The 19,784-nt window shown below is 35.5% G+C and overlaps 1 protein-coding gene across 1 annotated transcript in view; it reads right to left on the reverse strand.

The window, feature by feature from the left end:
- Positions 1-19,784, reverse strand: part of LOC114692539 (triadin-like) — a 126,460-nt gene that overhangs the window by 8,882 nt on the left and 97,794 nt on the right. The window contains exon 5 of the mRNA XM_028868347.2: positions 12,330-12,389. Coding sequence (XP_028724180.2) covers positions 12,330-12,389 — 60 coding nt within the window. The remainder of the gene's footprint in view (positions 1-12,329; positions 12,390-19,784) is intronic.

The following is a 19,784-nucleotide window of genomic DNA, read 5'->3' on the forward strand; positions in this document are numbered from 1 at the left end:
TTTTTCAATCTTTAATGTAATAAATTTTAATGTCTCTCCGCCTCTTTCTTTAACGTAATAAATTTTAATGTCTCTCTGCCTCTTTCTTTAACGTAATAAATTTTAATGTCTCTCTGCCTCTCTCTCTCTCTCTCTCTCTCTCTCTCTCTCTCTCTCTCTCACACACACACACACACACACACACACACACACACACATATATATGAAGTCCAGCTTTGATAGTGGATGAATATCAGAAATATCAAGAAAGAAATGAAAGTGTATAGTCTCCTGAACCTAAAGCATAGAACAATGACTATAAACTGCATTTGTTAATACATTACAGAAGGAGTCCACATTAAATGTTTTTAAAATAATAAAAATGAGACTGGAATGATACTACATCTTCCTAAAGGAAACAAACTTAATTTAGTGAACTGTGATCCAGTTATTTATTCCAGGAGGATTCAAACCTTACCTTATTATTTAATCATAGTGCTTATTAATTAGCAAGGTAGAAATATAGAAATCAAACCAGACATCATTCTCTCTTTACTATTTCCTAATTTTATTCATTCTTTAAGCTATTTCAACCTCAGATTTTTTATTGTTCTCTTACCCATCTTTTTTTCTACTCTACATATCATGTATTTACACAGGAATGTACAGAGAACATTTGTCAAGAGCTGAAGATTATCTTTGGTAAGACAAATACCTTCCCTTTCAATGGGATGTCAACACGCTAATGGATGATGAATGCTAAACAAATAATTGCAGAGGTAGTTAATTGCATTTAATGTAATTGCTGCAGAGAAACTAAGCAGGATGACATGTCAGTGTGGATAATGGGGACCTAATCTCATCTACATATTTGGAGAAGGCCCCATGGTAGATGTGACATTGAAGGATGTGGAAAAAAAAAAAAAAAAAAAAAAAAAAAAAAAAAAAAAAAAAAAAAAAAAACTTCGAGGAAATTAGCCTAGGCAGAGACTGTAAGGACAGAAAGGAAGAAGACCATTTCAGAATGTCTGACCAGCATGCCTGCTGTGGGTATGACAATATTGCACATATTGCACCTTTTAATACCACAATATTTTGTTTGAGGCAGTGAAACTTTCATTTAACAAAGCATGAGTGGATAACTAATCTTAGTGTCCCACCCATTGCTTAGCATGGTATCTGTCACAAGTAGAAACTATCAGATATTTTAAAATGTTTCGTTGTTCAAGTGATTTGACATTTGATTACAATCCAATCTCATCTGTCAGGAATTTTACCTTAAACTTTACATTCAGTCTTAACAGAGATTTTTGTAGTGCTACAGGGCACCAATGTGGCATTTTTTTTTTCTCTCTGCTTGTTTGTGTCTTCTGTAGTGGGTAGCCATTACAACCTTGATCTGGAAGTTCCAACCCCCAGAGGCTTTGGTAACTGTCATGCCTACAAGGCAGTCCAAGAGAGGAACCTGAAGACCCGAGATCCGGATGTGCCTTGTCTCTTGGTTCCTGGACCCTGGACACTGGAGGTAGACGGAGCAGAGTTCCCCAGAGAACACCACCGGACTAAGCCATGCCTTTCCTAGACCCTGCAACCTATCTATCCCTTCATTTGTAAGTTATGCCACTAAATAAACCTCCCTTTTAACTACATGGAGTGGCCTTAATAATTCCACAAATAGTCTTCCATCTTGAAATCCCAAAAACATATGTCCTCATTTTCCATCCCCTGTCCCATGAAAGGCTCTTCAGGCTTTGTTCAAGTGTTTCCTCTGTAAATTTCTATCCTATCTATGATTACTTTGGAGAGCAATTACACCATCTGTTAATATATATTAATAAGTAATAATGTTGCTATTGTTTATATGTGACTTTTTAGGGAAGCACACATTACACCTTTATAGACCATGTTAATACCAGTATCTGTCATACAGTACACTGTTAATAATATTTTGGAATATATGAAATTCCAATATTTTATAAGCATAGCTAATATCCTTTTTGCTTTCTATCTCTGAAAACTTTCGTAGCTTATTAAAATTTCTTAAATATAACCTAGAAACAGGAAGGTAGAACCCACCTCAGAACATCCAGGAACTGCAATTTTTTCCCCTTCACACTTAATGGTTATTTTAGGTGCTTCTGAGAAACTAGTTTCAATTAAAAAAAAAAAAACAAAAAAAACTCACAAAATAAGAGTAGGAAATCAGGACTTACACAGACCACAAAGAACTCATTTTTCTTTCTTTGGATCATTGCTAATTAAGCTGACATCCAAAAAGGAAATTCTTGGCAAAAAACAAAGCCTCTTTTAAAGTTTCTCTAGGGGGAACCAAGTTTATGAGAGATAAGCTGTGCATTCAGAGCCCTGACTAAAAAGACCCCCGAGGGAACACCTAATCTGTGGCTCTGCCTCTGCACCTCAGACAGCTGGCTGTCCATTCCACTAGCAGATTTTCAGATTGACATGTGCACAGGCATAAACGGGAGAATTAATACAAAATCAGAAGAGCAAAGGGGCTGGATTCAGACTCAAATTAGCATATTAACTCCTCATTCTTGTTACCCAGGGGAAAAAGCTGGTTCCTTCAATCAAAATTTTTGATTTACTGACACAGTGGTACATACTGGAATTTCATTATCCCCCTTCAGAATTAACTCCACAATTCAGCTTACTGAAACAGCTGGACCCAGAGGCCCTAGGGAGCTGTTCAAAATGGCAGAAAGCCACCAAAGCCGTTTGGACTGAAACTTCAAACTTCGGCAAGAGTGTGCTCAAATGCCAAGTACTGAAATGACTTTAGACCCAGCAATGCAGCAGTCAGTAGCTGGTTTAATAATCACTTTGAAATAAAAATATTATGCTACAGTAACAGCAGTGACTAACTTTGCTGATACATCTCTGCTAAGAATCTGTCACCCACATGAAAACAAAAAGCTACCTACTTGCAGCCAACCTAGCCTGGCAAGCCATATCTTGGTAAAGGTACTTTTAACCCAGGGCAAAATAAGCTTTTGCACCTGTTAGAGCTTATTTTGATTGCCATTCTTATTGACATGAAACAAAAGACCCTGTGGTAGGCTCATAATTGAGAGCAAATGGAATCCACCAGTTGGAGTGGCTCTGTGGCTTGGCATCTGAGTTTGGCACAGCATGCCGTCCCTGCTCTTGTCAAGACTGACCTTTCTCTGACCAGAACATTCGGCTCAGCTCAACTCTGAAGCACATTGTCTTCCCTCCCGCATGGCTCCTCTCCAGCTCTCCCCGAGGAGTGCTGTGTACTTCTGCTCTGTATCCCAGCAGACACCAGAAAGACTTCCATGTTTTCTGAAGATTTCACAGATCGCAGTGTGTCGGACCTTTTAGGCCTTAGTAGCTACAACATGCTCTGAGGGTCTCTTCTCAGAGTTCGTCATCAAAAGTTTTGGTGCAAAATTGCGTTAAGTGTAAGTTGTTATAGGCTATTAATTCTCCCATTGATAGGTGATGAGAAACTTAACTTTTAAGCTCATTTTTGACTTCAGAACTACTGAATACTACTATTTTGAGCAATGAACATTATAGCCTTTAAAGAAATAACTTTGAGATACATGGTTTTACTTGATAGAATTTTTTTGACTTTTATTATAATAATTTTCTTTTTGATATTTCTAGTATTATTATGTATAGGATATATAAGTAGTCAATAATTTTGAAAAGTTGAATATTCCAACAGATTCATGTATAACTCATACATATTAATGTTTCAATTCCTTAAGTGGTTATTCAATACCAAATGATCCTTCCTGAAAACATATATGAAAGTAACAGTATACGGGCCGAACATATTAGATTTAGTAAAATGTATGGGTATACATATACATATGCAATTATTAAAAAAAGAGACCATGAATTTGAAAGAAAGAGGGATACACGAAGGTGGGGTTGAGGGAGGAAAGGGTAAGAAGAAAACTTGTAATTATATTATAATGTCAAAAATTTAAAAAGATATTTTTAAAAGATACAATAAAATATATTTATTATTTGAGAATTTCATACATTGTTATATTACATTTTGATCATATTCATTCCCTTTTCCCAATCCTCCCAGATCTACTCCCAATTTCCTACCCAATCAACTTGCGGTCTTCATTTTTTAGCATATCAAGGTCAATTAGTGTTGCCTATATATTCTCAGGTGTGTGGTCGGTCATCCAGTATAATTCTTTTTTCAAATAACTATTTATTATATTAGGTTAGATACCTTCTTCATAAACAACAACTTACCACACCGAGAACTTTTTTTTTTTTTTGGTTTTTCAAGACAGGGTTTCTCTGTGTAGCTTTGTGCCTTTCCTGGAACTGACTTTGTAGACCAGGCTGGCCTTGAACTCCCAGAGATCCACCTGCTTCTGACTCCTGAGTGCTGGGATTAAAGGCGTGTGCCACCACCGCCCAGCCTACCGAGAACTTTTAAATCTTAACATTTTGAACACACATTTTCCAGAGTTTGAAGTTTCTGTCTGCATTTGTTGTTTTTCAACTTTTGTGATAAAACACTTTGACCAAGGCAATCTACAGAAGGAAGGGCTTATTTTGTGTTTATGTTTCCAGAGGAAAAAATTCCATTACCTTTATGATGGGGAAGTATGGAAATGAGAACCAAGAACAGTGGCGGCAGCAGTTCGAACTATAAATATGGTTGTGGTATTATTCTAAAGTGATATCATGAAATTCAAATATGTAGACTCAACGCTAATTACCAGTCAGGGTGATAGGACTTTAGCCTATTTCTGTTACTGGGAGGAGACAGGGCGTTTTGAGAGTCCAGTAAGGTCATTCACTGGTAACTACTCAATATTGATTTTAAGAGTCCTCAACATTCTAGAATTACTATCCACAAAGTGGCTTCACAAATCGTTGCCCTGACATGCAGTCATCAACCCAAATGGTTCTGTCAATCACCTTGACAGTAAAACATGACTCAGGAAAGCTGTCTGTTGCAGAGACTTTATAAATAAAAGACCTGCTTAAAATGTAGACACCATGGTCTCCCTGACCATTGTCCATTTTTATCTACCCATTGACAGATACTCTACTCTGCATTGGCAGGTTGGTCATTTCCAATTCTCATCCTCTGAGGATGCCACATATACTCTGTAAATAACTCTGCCTGTCTTCAACAGCATATTCTATGCATCTTTTCTGACTTCTTTTTGTGGAAAATGCAAGAGCCAGAAAGCTAAGTGGAAGCCAGAGAGAGACTCCAGTGACAAAAGGATGCAACAAATTCATCTTTCACCCTTTAAAAATAAGTTCTATTTCAGCCACAACTACAGAAAAATACCAAATATATTATAGGTGAGTGTATGCAACTATATGTGTAATTCATTTTGAAAATAACTGGTAGAATTTTAATTCTGTACAACCAGAAAAAAATAATCAACATAGTTATAAAACTATCACTGAATATTTTTTCTAGTATATTGGAAATGAATTCTGGAATTCATACATTTAACCAAAATTGTCTTGCCCATTCTTTCTAAGGGAGAATTTATAATTTCTGTGTCTTAGAAGCTGGCACTGTAGGTGTATGTCACTACACCCCTCCTTCAGTGTCGTTTCAACTTGCTTTTCCCTGAAGGAAAAAGATGTTGAACACATTATTAAATACATAAATATAATATTGGTCATTTACATTCCTTCAGTTGATAACTGTTTATTCATTTATTGATGAAATCATTTGATTTGGACCACTTAGTTTGGGGCGCTCACAAATTCTTGACAGTAATTCTATGACATGTACAGTTGTAAATATTTTGTCCTATTCTAGAGGCTAGTTTTTCACTTTGCTGAATATCAGTTTCAGTGAACAGAATCTTTCTAACTTCGCGAAATCCCATTTGTCAGTTTTTGGTCTGTTTCCTGAGTAACTTGAGTCCCATTCAGAAAGTCTGTGTCTGTGCTTAAGTCTTCAAGGGTTTGGTCTAAGTTTTCTTGTAGTGTCATCAGAGTTTCAGGTCTAACATTAAGGTCTGGTATATTTGGAGTTGATGTTGGTGTAGTGAGAAAGATACAGTGTAATTTCATTGTTTATCTGTGGAAATGTAGTTTAGCATCTTTTTCTGAAAAACTGTCTTCTTTCCAATGTATATTTTTTATACACCATTGTCAAATTAGGTGGTTGTAGCTTAATTTCTGGGTATTCTGTTCTGTTGATTGGTCTATATGTCTACTATTGTGCCTATACCACATAGATTTTGATATTATGACTTTGTAATTTAATCTGAGATGCCTCCAACATTGCTATTTCTGCTTAGGATTGCTTTGACTAATCAAGATCATTTGTGATTTTATATGAATCATAGGATTTTTCCTTTGAGCTCTGTAAAGAATGTCATTGGAATTTTGATGGAAAATGCATTTTTTACAACACTATTTGTGGGAGTATAAGAAGTCTTTAATCTCCTGTTGTCTTCATTTCTTTAGTGTCTTGAAATTTTTCTTGCAGAGGTCTTTCAACTCCTTGGTGAAATTTAGTTCTAAGCATTTTTTTTTTTCCTGAAGTTTTGTGAATGGGATTTTTTCCCTCTAATTTCCTTCATCACAAACTCATTATTTGCATCTGGAAAAGCTACTGATTTATATGCTAATTTTCTCTCCTGATACTTTGCTGAACCTGTTGCCATGCCTTTCTCCTCTTGACTGACTGTAGACTCATAGAGCCAAAATAAACTCTCCTTTCATTTATCTGCTGTTGTCACACATTTTTTTCACAGCCATGGGGAAATATTGAATGCACACTTTTAAAAGAATCATAAATATAGAGGTGGCATGGTGCTGCAGGTAACTCACTGACATATTTCAAAGCCCCTCAGTCTGTGATCACATGGCTATTGAGTAGCGTCCAACACTATAAAGAGTGTATTTATTGTAGATCGGAGGGAGACTGGTCAGTTTCTGTTGTCAGATGTGTTGTTTGCTCCACGTCCACAGTGGACATTCTTTCACTTGAAACACTCATGAGCTGCGGGTCCAAGACTGCTTTCTTCATCTCCATCTGCATGTGTGTGTATTCATGCTTTTTAGTTTGACAAGTACATATTATAAAATCTTGGGCTTTACATTAAAGCTATTTTCATTGTGACCTATGAAAGTTTTCATTACAAACTGTCACCCTCCTATGGAAAGAGAATTCTTTGTGCAAATTTGTGTTAAATCTTAACTGCTCAGAACCTATAACTATTCTATTGTAGTGAACTCATTCCACGAATTCGTGAAAGGCCATTTACTTGACTGATACTTGAGGTAATAACATTTAGTAATCCAGGGAGAGGTACATGATGGTTGTTTCTTCTAATCAAATGTAATGTTCCACTGTATTACTCACTACACAAACTCAATACAAGGTCATAAGAACATACATTATTCTCATTATAATTACAAAATAAATTCCTACTTCTTTTATGAGGAAATATTACCAAGGTTAATTTAGTTTAAAGGCAAGTATTAACTAACATGTCAGAGCTTATGCTTAGAGCCATAACCAATATATATTACTAGGCTTACTCTTTAACTCCAAGAAACTGTCCTATTCTTCCCCCAATAATAAGCATCAAAGTAAACAAAGGGTCAAAACTGAAGAGTTAACATCTTATAAATTTAAAACTTCTAGCATAAAAACCTATAAAAATTATCTTATTTTTTATGCATAATAGTCAGAATTGAAATGGATTATGTGACTCTTTAATATAAATCACTTAAACTATTTGAATGGATTTGTGTTAGAAATCTGCATTCTCTGGCATTACATATTATTTACATTTCTGTTTCTTTGATGAGTAAATATTCTAGGCATAAAGTTATCTTGTATTACTAAAGTCTTCTTATAAATCAGAACAAGTTTTTGCTTTTGTTTTGTTTTTATAAAGGTAGGGGCAGAAAGGAAGCAAAAGGAAGGGAAAGAAAGAGGAAAAGGAAAAAAACAAAAGAAAGTAAGAGTGTATAATCTGGTTTTCATTCCCACCAAACCTTATCTCTCCACACAATACCTCAGCTTTAGTATATTCTATCTTTTTAAACTAAGATATTTGTTTATAATGATCACAGGTAACCATATCTTAAAATATTGCAAACTTTTCTATAAGGGTTACAGTCATTTTGATGACAATGTAAACCATAACTAGCCATCACATTCACCCACAGCCAAACTGGAATGTGACTTAGAGACCATCTCATTTATCTACATATATGAACAGGTCTAAAAAATGTTCACAAGAATGTAGTTATAAGACTCATTGTCGCCGGGTGTTGGTGGCGCACGCCTTTAATCCCAGCACTCAGGAGGCAGAGCCAGGTGGATATCTGTGAGTTCGAGGCCAGCCTGGGCTACCAAGTGAGTTCCCAGGAAAGGCGCAAAGCTACACAGAGATACCCTGTATCGAAAAATAAAAAATAAAAAAAAAAAAAAAAAAGACTCATTGTCAGAAACAAAAACTAGACATTATTCCATCCTAATTACAGACAGGAAACTAGAAAGCAAATGAAATATTCCATTCATGTTCCCACAGGGGAGAAAAAGTAGATTAAGTATCTTTGGGCTCTATCTATCTATCTATCTATCTATCTATCTATCTATCTACCTATCTACCTGTTTGCCTATCTCTTCCTCTTTCAGAATTATTTGTTTTACTCAGATACGTTTGTTCTACTCAAGAAATGAATTCAGATGACTAATCTCCAGCACAGACTTTAGGAAATTTATTTTAAACTTCAGCCAAATTCACTCTTTTAATTACAGGAGACTCAGTGGTTTAATAAACCCTCTCCACAGCTCACTGCTTAAAGACTTTGACAGCAGGATTCAGGGAGCTAGGTCCAAAATGCAAATGTTTCCATCAGCATCACCATGCTCACTCCAGCAGTCTTGCTGCTAAATTACAATGGAGTCTGCAAAATGAAGCTGTGGAGGTGCTGACCAAGTGGAACCAGTGGAGTTTCTCTTTAAATTCAGGCAGAGAAAAGTAGCCATTTCAGTTATGCTTCCTTTAATCAATCTCTGCTCATAAGCAGTGTCCAATTTTCTTGGCCAGAAGAGTTAAAAACCAAAAAAGAAACACAGGCAGTAAGAAGACATTAGCCCCTAAATACAAGCATAGACAAATCTCAGGTAAATGACTGTCAGTGTTTTATTGTATAAGTTTTGGCTGACCAATCTGGAATTCAAACATTATGGCCATATATTTAATATCTGAAGGATTATCTGGGCACATCAGACAAACATAAGTAAATAAATTATGGTAGTTAATTTCAATGTAATCGGTTCCCATAATCTTTTACGGAGTGGCACTATTAGGAGGTTTGGCTTTGTTGGAGTAGGTATGGCCTTGTTGGAGAAAGTGTGTCACTGTGGAGGTAGGCTTTGAGGTTTCCTATGCTCACAATACTGCCCAGTGTTTCAGTCGACTTCCTGTTGCCTGCAAGATACAGAACTCTCAAATATCTTTCTAGTACCATGTCGCCTGTACAATGCCATGCTCCCCACTAAAATGAAAATGGACTGAACCTCTGGAACTGTATGCAAGCCACCCCAATTAAATGTTATCATTTATAAGGATTGCAATCGTCATGGTATCTCTTCACAGCAATGAAAACCCTAACAAAGACAGAAGTTGGTAACATGAGTGGGTTATTATTGTGTTAGACCTGACCATGTTTTTGTTTGGAGTAATATGGACTTTGGGAGGTAGGGTTAGGAAAGTAGTGAAATGCTTTAAGTACTACTTAATGGGCCATACAAGTAGGTGCATGAAAAACAGTGGTGCTGAGTGTGATTTGATGAACTGTGAGCATCAAGAGGTTTCAGAGGAGAAAAATGTTAGTATGTGGCTTAGAGATTGGTCTTGTGATATTTTGATGAAGAAAGCAGCTGCATTTTACCCTGTCCAAAGAATCTGCCTGAGACTAAAGTGAAGAGTTGTGGGTTAATTCTGTCAACAGAGGAAATCTTAAAACAGCCTAGGATAGACTCTGTTTTTGTGGTTATTCGTGTTAAATCTGATGAAGATTTATAATGAGAAGGAGCACACTGAGCAAGGAAAAATGTTTGAGAAGAAAAAGCACCACAAAGTGGAATGGAGCTAAGTCCTATGTTCAAGGAGATAAAAGGATTACAAAATGGAATAAAGGGAGTGGTGACCTCAGAGTAAGATCCCACCCGGAAAAGTTTCCAACCAGTGAAAAAGAACTAAAGAAAAGCTTAGAGCCAGATGTGGTGGTGCATGTCTTTTATCTCAGCTCTGGGAAGGCAGAGGCTGGCAGATACCTGAGATTGAGGCCAGCCTGATTTACAGAGCAGGTTCAAGGACAGCCAAGTTTAGACAGTGAAAGTAACAATTAAAAACAGAAAGCTGGTGAAGCTATAATTGAATGAAGGGGCCATGTTGGAGCCCCAGCAAGCAGCTGAACTTGGCAGCTTTGGCCATGTGGTTCTGACTTTAGAGTTAAGGATAAAAGAAATGTGTTAGGGAATTTTCCTCCATGCTTAAGGAAAGCTGCTGAGGCCAGACATGTGTCAGGAGTGTCCCTGAATGGAGGCTTAAAAAAGGCCATAGTGTGATGCTGTGAAGTTGAAGCCTGGATTGCATTGGAGACCGTAAGAGTTTAGAAATTCCAGAGTCATAGGAAACCTACTGAGGAGAGATGCTAATAGGGAATGGAACTAGCCCAGGAGAAAGAAGTGTGTTTCAGTCAACAAAGCTAAACAGAGTTGGAGATCTGAAAAGCATGTTGATGTCAGACATAGAAATTCAGACTTTGGAGTTTGCTCAGATGGTTTTCCGGCACACTTTGGTCCAGTATGCTCACAATGCTCCCTTCCCTACATTTTGGAATGGTAATGTACATCCTGTGCCACTATATTTTGGAATTTTGTGATCTGCTTTTTGATTTTGATTTTACAAGAGATTACAGTTAAGAAATTGCATGATCTCAGAAGACACTATTTACTTTAGACTTTTAAACATTGTTGAGACTGTGATAGACAATGTGAAATTTTGAATTTGGACTAAATGCATTTTGTATTATGATATTGTTACAAGTTTATAGGACCAGGGAACGAATGTGATAATTTCAATGTAATTGGCCCCCATAATCTCATAAGGAGATTAAGACATGTATTTATAATTTAGACATCCCAACATAGATAAACATACCATTGTAAGCTAATAAGGGCTTCCAGTGTTTGAAAACCTAAATATTTTCCACTATGCTACATGTGACAGCTAATTTTTACATTAGCTAGTTTTTAATATAATAAATATATAACTACATTTGCTTTGTTTAATTTTGCAAATGGGAGGTTCAGATAATTGGAACTCAGATTTCTGCACATGCTATGTATGCAAGCATTCTTCTACTTGGCAACATACCTACCTTTTCCAACAATTAATTTTTATTTCAGGGAAATTATTTTATTATTTTTCTCTGTATCCTATAAGTATGATAATGGAAAGAATTTTTTTAACCCCACAGAACATCCAAAATTATATATTATTGCCCATTTGCAAAACCTGGTCATGTTGAGAAATTTGTTCCTGTTGCATGCCATTGCTCGCTGTAAGTTTATTTAAAGTCTCAAGGCTTCAGGATCTCCCCTAGATAACTAACACTTGTCAAATGAGCAAGGAAGTATTAGCCCTTACTGAAATGCTTCTATTGCATGGCCATAGTCTTGGATTCAGTCTGGCAGAAAGGACTATTAATTTTCATGTTGTCATAGTCTATCTACCCCTTGAGGCTGTGAAGAGAGCATGGGGCCAGGGTATTCTAGTGATGTAATCTAAGAATTCTACATGTCTGAACCAATGATTATAAAAGCATTCAATGGCATGACAAATTCATTTTTAAAATGTGAACTCTGAATCATTATAGGAAATGGTTAAAAGAAAAAATGATTGTTAAGTAAAATGATATACTGGTATTTATTAATGAAAAGCCATTAAAAGTAAATATTTTCACCAATTTTGAAGTTGGTTTGATTTCTATCATTGAATGTTACTCAGACACTCATACCTGGAATTTAACCTCAGAAGAAAGAATTGATGTGAACAATACCAAAAATTTAAAAGTAAAAATCCTTAACCACGAAAATATTTTTGCTCCCATATGAATGTACCAAAAAATAATGGTACCTCTTCAAAAGGAGGGTGAAGAGGAGGAAGCGGTAGGGAGAAGAAGATGGAGGAGGGGAAGGGAGAGAAAGAGGAGGAAAAAGGGGAGGGAGAGAAGAAGGAAAAGGAAGAGGAGCAGGAGAAGTCACGGGAGGAGGAAGAGACAGGAGTAGCAGCAGTATCAGTAAAAAATGAAGCTTATACCTTTAGTTTGTATTTTCTTCTCAGGTTTCTCCTGCTTTTCAGCCTTTTCTTTGTGTATTTCTAAGAAACAAAGAATACATAGTTTAAAAAACTTGAAAAAGTATAAAATCTAAACCAAACCAGTGACCTAAACTTTTAAATTCCATAACAAAATATGAAATTATCTACTAAGCTTGTGTTAATCCCAAAGATGGAAGGAGAGAGACCACCGACCCAAATCATCATGGCCAAATTAATTAAAGCAAGCTTTTTTACTCATGTACATGGGCTGCCTCTCCTTAAGGTGGCGTTCGAAAGGCCAGTACTAGACGTGAGGAAAACATTGTTTTTGTTATTGTTGTTTTGTTTTTATAACTAGCGGTAGGGAGTTTCTAAATGGAGATTTGATAGTCAAAATAGCCAGGGTTACAGCAGCAGAACGTAAGCTAACAAGTTAGTCATAATGACCTCTTGAAACAACGACATGGTTGCAAGGTGGTCACAAGGTGATCACAGCAGCAAGAGGTCATAGCAACCTTTTGAAACAAAGGTTGGGGAATGGTTTTGAAACAAAGGCATGATTGTCATTTCCTAGAACAGGCAGTGTAGAACCATTTGTAGTTAAGGCTACAGGTGGGACATAGCCCGATCTTTGAGAAACAGAGGTTTAGTCATAAGCAAGAATGAGGCTAGTTTGTCTCTACTGTAAGACGACTTTCAAGCCCAAGATGGAGTCAGGCTGATCCAGCCCTTGCTGTGGCCTGAAAGATGCTTGTTAATAATTACCACATAAAATTATTTCTTTATGGAAATAAAGGACAAACTGGAATCATCTCAAAATCAGTCATTTAAAAAAGTGAGAATTTAGCCGGGCAGTGGTGGCAAACGACTTTAATCCCAGCACTTGGAAGGCAGAGGCAGGCAGATCTCTGTGAGTTCAAGGCCAGCCTGGTCTACAGAGTGAGTTCCAGGAAAGGCACAAAGCTACACAGAGAAACCCTGTCTCAAAAAAACAAACAACAACAACAACAAAAAAGTGAGAATTTACACTGACAGAGATACCTGTCACCATTTCAAGAAAATGATAACAAACTATGTCCTTAACTTTAATTAATCTCAATGTAAACTGATAATCTTTAGTATGAATTTCACTTATATTTTAAGGAAGACTTAGTTTTTTTCTTCATGTTTAATTAAGAATTTATGAAGTGAACTGTAGCCATTAACAGAAAGTATATCCTAGAATTGTTGATGCCAAAATACGTTTATAAGTGGCATCTGGCATTGTATTTAAGCAACAATTATGACAATCATATATAGTACATTTCATAGTTAGCTGATTTTTTTAAATATGAGATTTTCACAAGTTTATTCAATTTGCAGTTAGCTTCATTATAATATATATGTATATATATATATTGCAAAGCCTTAGAAAATGAGGTTAATTCTAAATTCACAGTGAATTTGGAAAAAAAGTAAATTTGAGATGAAGATTTGAAAACTGTTATTGCTACTTCCAAAACATTACTCATTCTTAGATATCATGTGCTTTCTTTAAGAAGGCCAATGATGTTTGTTTGCTTAATTTGCTTTTTGGCAGCTGGTCAGACATGACAGTAATTACTGTACATATTTAAATTTCCCATCTGTTATTTTGTATTTTCTTTGTCATATTTTAGAAGTCTACTATATCCAGACAAGGCATGTAAAGAACGATCAATATCCTGGGAAAAGAAAACGAATGACATTCGTTCCTCTTCTAAGCAGATACGCACACCTGTGAAGGTCTTCCCTCAATTTCTACCATTAATCTATCATTTTAATATGTGCAATGCCATTTGTCCACCCTCATCTCATTGTGACTTTGAGTATGGTCACCCAGTGCTGACAAGACTACGAGTTCATTGATACCTCTGAAAAAAATTAGTCTGCAAGGCACAGGGACAAACCAAAGAGCATTTCTATCTGCCTGGCTTTCCCAATTCTGTTTATTTCTCTAATGCCTCCACATTCAACTCCACAGAAACATTTCTCAGTTTAGCATTGTGATCTTAGATTACGTGAATATGGTCTGGTCATGCTGTGGGGTGATTGTGTGCATTCAAGGATATTTTTTAGCAGCATCCCTGGTCTCTATCTAATTGATACTAGTGGTGCCATATACATTTTTTAATTGTGGCAATGAAAAGTGTCTTTAAGTATCCTCAAATGTTTCCTGTCACACAAAATTAACCCTCATTGGAAATCACTACTCTAAATATACACAATAAGCAGTATCATATACAAACAAAATACATCATCAATGTTCCAACTTCACTGATAGACATCTGTGTATAGACTTATGTGGCAAGTCCAAATTAAGACATTTTATAAGAATAAAATGGACGAAGACTCAGTTTAGAAAATGAAGTATCTTTTTAATGATGTTTATATTAATCACATTTTGCAATGAAGCTAGTTTGTGTGGTGATATATTGCGTGCCCTAATAAACTTGCATGAGGATCAGAGGACAGAGCCAGCCACTAGATTAGACATAGAGGTCGGGCAGTGGTGGCACACACAGCTTTAATCCTATCACTCAAGAGACAGAGATCCATCTGGATCTCTGTAAATTCAAGGCCACACTGGAAATAGAGCCAGGCATTGGTGGCACACACCTTTAATCCGACATGCCTTTAATCCCAGGAAGTGACAGAAGGGCAGAGAAAGGTATATAAGGTGTGAGGAAACAGGAACTAAAGCAGTTTAGCTGAGACCCTTTTGGTGAAGACTCAGAGGATTTCAGTCGGAGGATTCATGGAGTTGGTGAGCTAATAGGTGGTAATTGTGGCTTTCTCTGCTTCTCTGATCTTTCAGCTTTTATCCCAATATCTGGCTCTGGGTTTTTCATTACAAAACCATCAATGATTCAAACAATAAGTTAGGGTCTGCCACCTGTGGCTGTGTTAATGAGTCAATTTGGGTAGATTACTGTACCAAATTGTGTGAAAAAACACTATCTAGGAGTTGCTGGAAGTTGTAGGAGATGTTATTGAAACCATCAATAATCAGCTAATCTTAAATTGATTCTGAGTAGCTTGAGTGATTTCTCCAGGTCCACTGGAGAACTCTGGAAAGAAATCTGAGTTTTCCTGGAGAGGGCAAAATCCTGCCTGTGGCATTCCTTCTTTCTTCTCTATAAGTACAAGCAGATGCCTGAGAAGAGATGTCTCTCAACATATAAATGGGGCCTCATAATCCTCTGATTGGCTTCCTTTATTTGAGCTCTGAGTGGGATATTGCATTAAATACTGTTAAAATTAATTTGAAGATTTCCCTTTTAACTTTCAGAATTTGGCTAATTAGAAGGGTTTAAATGGCACGTGTGGGTGACACAAGATCATGCTTCACAGGTTAGGGGGAAAATGTCCAATTTTAAATCTTACAGCAATCACAGAGGGAAAACTTTCCAAATGAACTGATTAAAAACAAATTTGAACTTTTTCCCCAGTCAACTTCCTGCACCCTTTGTCTTATCCAAATCAATAGAAGCTATGCAGAAGATTGGAACTTGGTATAACTTAAGTCACTACAGCAAAGTGAAATGTCAAATATTTGAAATAGTTTTTAAATAGTTTAAAAAAAGTCATTTTAAGAGATATTTGTTGTTCCTAGAAGGTATTAGTGTGAAACAAAGATGGAATGAGACTTTTAAAATTAAAATCTACATTAAATGTTATACTCATTTTGATATGAAACATTAAAAGTTATTATTGAGACGTTTTATTTCCATTTAGAAGAGTGTATCCATGTGATGAGTACATGTGGGCATTCCAACTGTAGGCCACACAAATGAATAAGGAGGAAATTCTGGAACACACATGGAAACAATGGAAGTTAAGTCAGACTCTTTTTCAGGGTTTGGTGCTGAAAGCCATCTACCTGAATAAATGTACCCAACATTCCTAGACTGAAGTAAATTTGGGGCGATATATTATGTGGGATGACAGTTTCTAAGACTGGATACTCCATCATAGTCCATAACAGATTTCCCCATAACATAGGGAGAAGCTTGTCCACCAAAGATCAGACTAAAGAAGCAGTATCAAAAACTGTTTTGGCCCCTGTAAGCTCTGTATTTTCAGTCAGATGTGCCTTAAAAAATAAAAATTAAACTATAACCTAAAGAGAAATTAGCTACGGTTATTCATAGAGAAAAAATATGGAGACCTATCTCAGAAAAAAGAGTCAACAGCACCAATCAGGGCCCATTGACAGGAAATAATAATTGTTTTCTAGTCTCATTTTTATGAAATAAAGCTTCAATCTGAGTAGGATAGATATGACTAAGAATTAGGAATGGTGCTAGGAGAAAAATGGAGGAGTGAAATTTATGTTTGCTCCTTGCAAGCATGAAAGTAAGTATATGAACTCTATTAAAATGTATTAACTCTTTTCTGAGATAAGACGAGATCAGGGTGGTATGGCTGTCTGTCTGGGAGGCATATTAACTCTTTTCTAAAAAGAATACCACTCAAGGATCAGGAAGGCATGAGAGTAAATACACTCTCTCTAATTTTTCTTAAGGAGTTAACTCTAAAGCTGAAAGTAAATACTTTCAGGTTGAAGCACTTGACTCACTTAAGAAAAACAAAAATAAATAAATTTCAAGTATAGTTCTCTGGCTGGGCCTGGGGAGGAGCAGGAAATTAGCAACATTTCGAGAAGTTTTATTTATTATGTTTTTCTTTTCTTTATTTTTTGTGACGCATATAGAAGACAAAAGCTAATTGCATAGCTTAGAATACATGTTCAGTATTTTATCTCAGTATTTTATCTTTCCAGTTCTGTATTTCAGTCTTACATAAATGAAAAGGATCCCATGGATATGGCAGGTCCAACCAGCTTTCCTGCAAGATGTTAAAAAGCATGTATAATAAAATCTCTACAGCTAAGTGTAAAATGGATACTGATGACATTCTTAGTCAGATTTTCTTTTTCTTTTTTGTAGAACATCATCAACTAAATTTGTGGATTCGAATTCAATTAAAAGTGATAGCATATTTTTAAGGCATCCCCACACAGTACAGCTAAGTTAGTACTGGTCTACCTGTACCTATGTTTCTTGGCTCACAAAGGACAAGGACAGGTATATCATTATTCAAACTCAAGAAGAACCTAAACGTCTCTCTGCCACTTTATTGCTGGGCATCATTCTCATTGGGGATTGGGTCACAACACTAGTATTACTGCCTGTGGCTCTCAACTGTCAGAGGACACACTAAAGCCTCCACATAGCATGCCAATCTGTCTCCTTACACTTTAGCCAAGAAATGATGACTATGCAGGCTCTTGTTTATTGAGTAATAACACGTTACCAATTTAGATTTTATGAACACATCTTTTGCACAGGTGATGTCTGATTCATTGCCTTCAACTGCACTTTCCAGCCAAGAACTATTTGCAGCATACTGGAAAGTTTAATTTAAAAGATTTCAGGCATTACAAGTAAGAATTTAATGCCCTATGATTTTTAACTTTCTTCTTCAAAGAAGAAAACCCCTCTATGTACTTAATACCCCCATTTAGTTATTTATCAATTTCTGTAGACATGTCAATGCTTTCACTTTTTATGCCATGATATCGATGCACAATTGCTCAAAATTGTCCTTAAAATTATGACATTCTTTCAGGATCAGTTTATAATAAGTTCATAAGGAACAGAGAGGAAAGCTGGCAAAGTCATCAATCCCTTCCAAATTTAAGGGTTTTAGAATTAGATAAATATCAAATGCCTTTGAAAAGGTGCTCACTTTCAGCACAAGGTCAGATCATCCTCCTCCTTTGCGATTGGAAAATACTAGACTTTGTGGTCTAGTAGGTTTAAATGGTCAATGTATTTCAACCCTGGCATATAACTATCCAATTTTGAGAATGCTGTAGCATAAAATAAGGTGAAATGCAAAAAGAATGGCCATTATCTCAGTGGATTAAGAAACAGTGAAAGATGACCTTTTCTTCTACTAGGTCACTGGTAGGTTTTCCATGAATGTTTCCCGTTGTCAGAAATGCTGTCAGAGAAAGGCAGGTGACGTTCATAGAGTATGTGTGCTGTGTTCCTAATTCCTTTACTCCTTTTGATTGCTCTCAAACTCTTTTCTGGCTTTTTAGGGTGAAGTACAAGTGACAACGAAAAAGGAAGAAAAGAGCCATTATTTGCCTTACATTTTTGTGCATACTCTCACTCTAAATAAATTATAAAAAACATAATAACCTTCAATTATTAATGAATTAAATTAAAGAACTTGAATTATTTAAACTCTTGTTTGGGTATTATGTTATTTAATGAAATGACAAAATGTACTCTCTTCAGATTTTTTACTACTGAATAATGTCAAACATTATGAGAGATTTCAAACTGACAGAAAATAAATAAAACAGACACAATAATATATTAGAGTACTGAGAATAAATACAAATTAGTCTTGGTTTTACATTATTTATTACTTCATGATTGCAATATTCTAAAGATAATAATCTTCGTATTAAAGATGTTATAAGTCTTTGGTATTCTAATGTAATTTAAAAATGCATTTTGATAAGAAAATGTAGACACAGAAATCTATTAAAAGAATCTCTATAAAGATATTTAATTCCTGGCATTCATTAAATACAGCTAACTGTTGAAGATAATTAACACTGGAGTCAATATGCACAATTAAAATCTGATTCTGATCATTGCTATGTGAATTTTATTTCCTCATCCATAAAATAAGAAAATAACAACAAATCTACTTCACAAACTTCCTCAAGAATTAAAATGAGTCAAAATTTAAAGGGAATCACCTGACATAAAGTGATCCTCATGTGATTGCCTTCTGTGACCCTGATATAATTGTCTTTGTTTCTTATTAAGTAGTATACTTGATGATGGCACAATTATGTCTATCTTGCTTCTCATTAAAATTTCAATAACTAACAGGATGAGCAACATACAGTAATAGCTTGATAGATACATATACCATGTGAAAAAGTCTACTCTATGAAATAAATCAAAGGCAGTAGTACAGTAATAGATAATATCTCACCTATTCATGATAAATTTCAAAATATTTAACAACTAATTAAAGTTGAAATTTTTTCTTGAGAGCAAACTTGCTTTTCAAAACAGATGTTAGTATTGGGGATGTTGCTTGGTTATATAGTGCTTGGTTTGAGCCAAATTTTCTCATTATTTGTAATATATACATATATATTATATTATAATAGTATAAAACTGAGAAAAGTTAAAGAATATACAAATACAAATTTATTATATATACATATATATTTCAAATGCTGAGAAATGTTACAAAATTTTATGTTTATGACTGTAAAATAAAGTAACTGAAAGTAAACTTAAGTACTTTTTCACGAATTTTCTCAAAGTATAGAATTTTAACATTTTTATGGTAGAAGGAATAGGTCAATGTTAATAAAATCATGGACATATACTT

The sequence above is a fragment of the Peromyscus leucopus genome, chromosome 8a (genome assembly GCF_004664715.2).
Source record: "Peromyscus leucopus breed LL Stock chromosome 8a, UCI_PerLeu_2.1, whole genome shotgun sequence".
NCBI classification, from domain to species: domain Eukaryota; kingdom Metazoa; phylum Chordata; class Mammalia; order Rodentia; family Cricetidae; genus Peromyscus; species Peromyscus leucopus.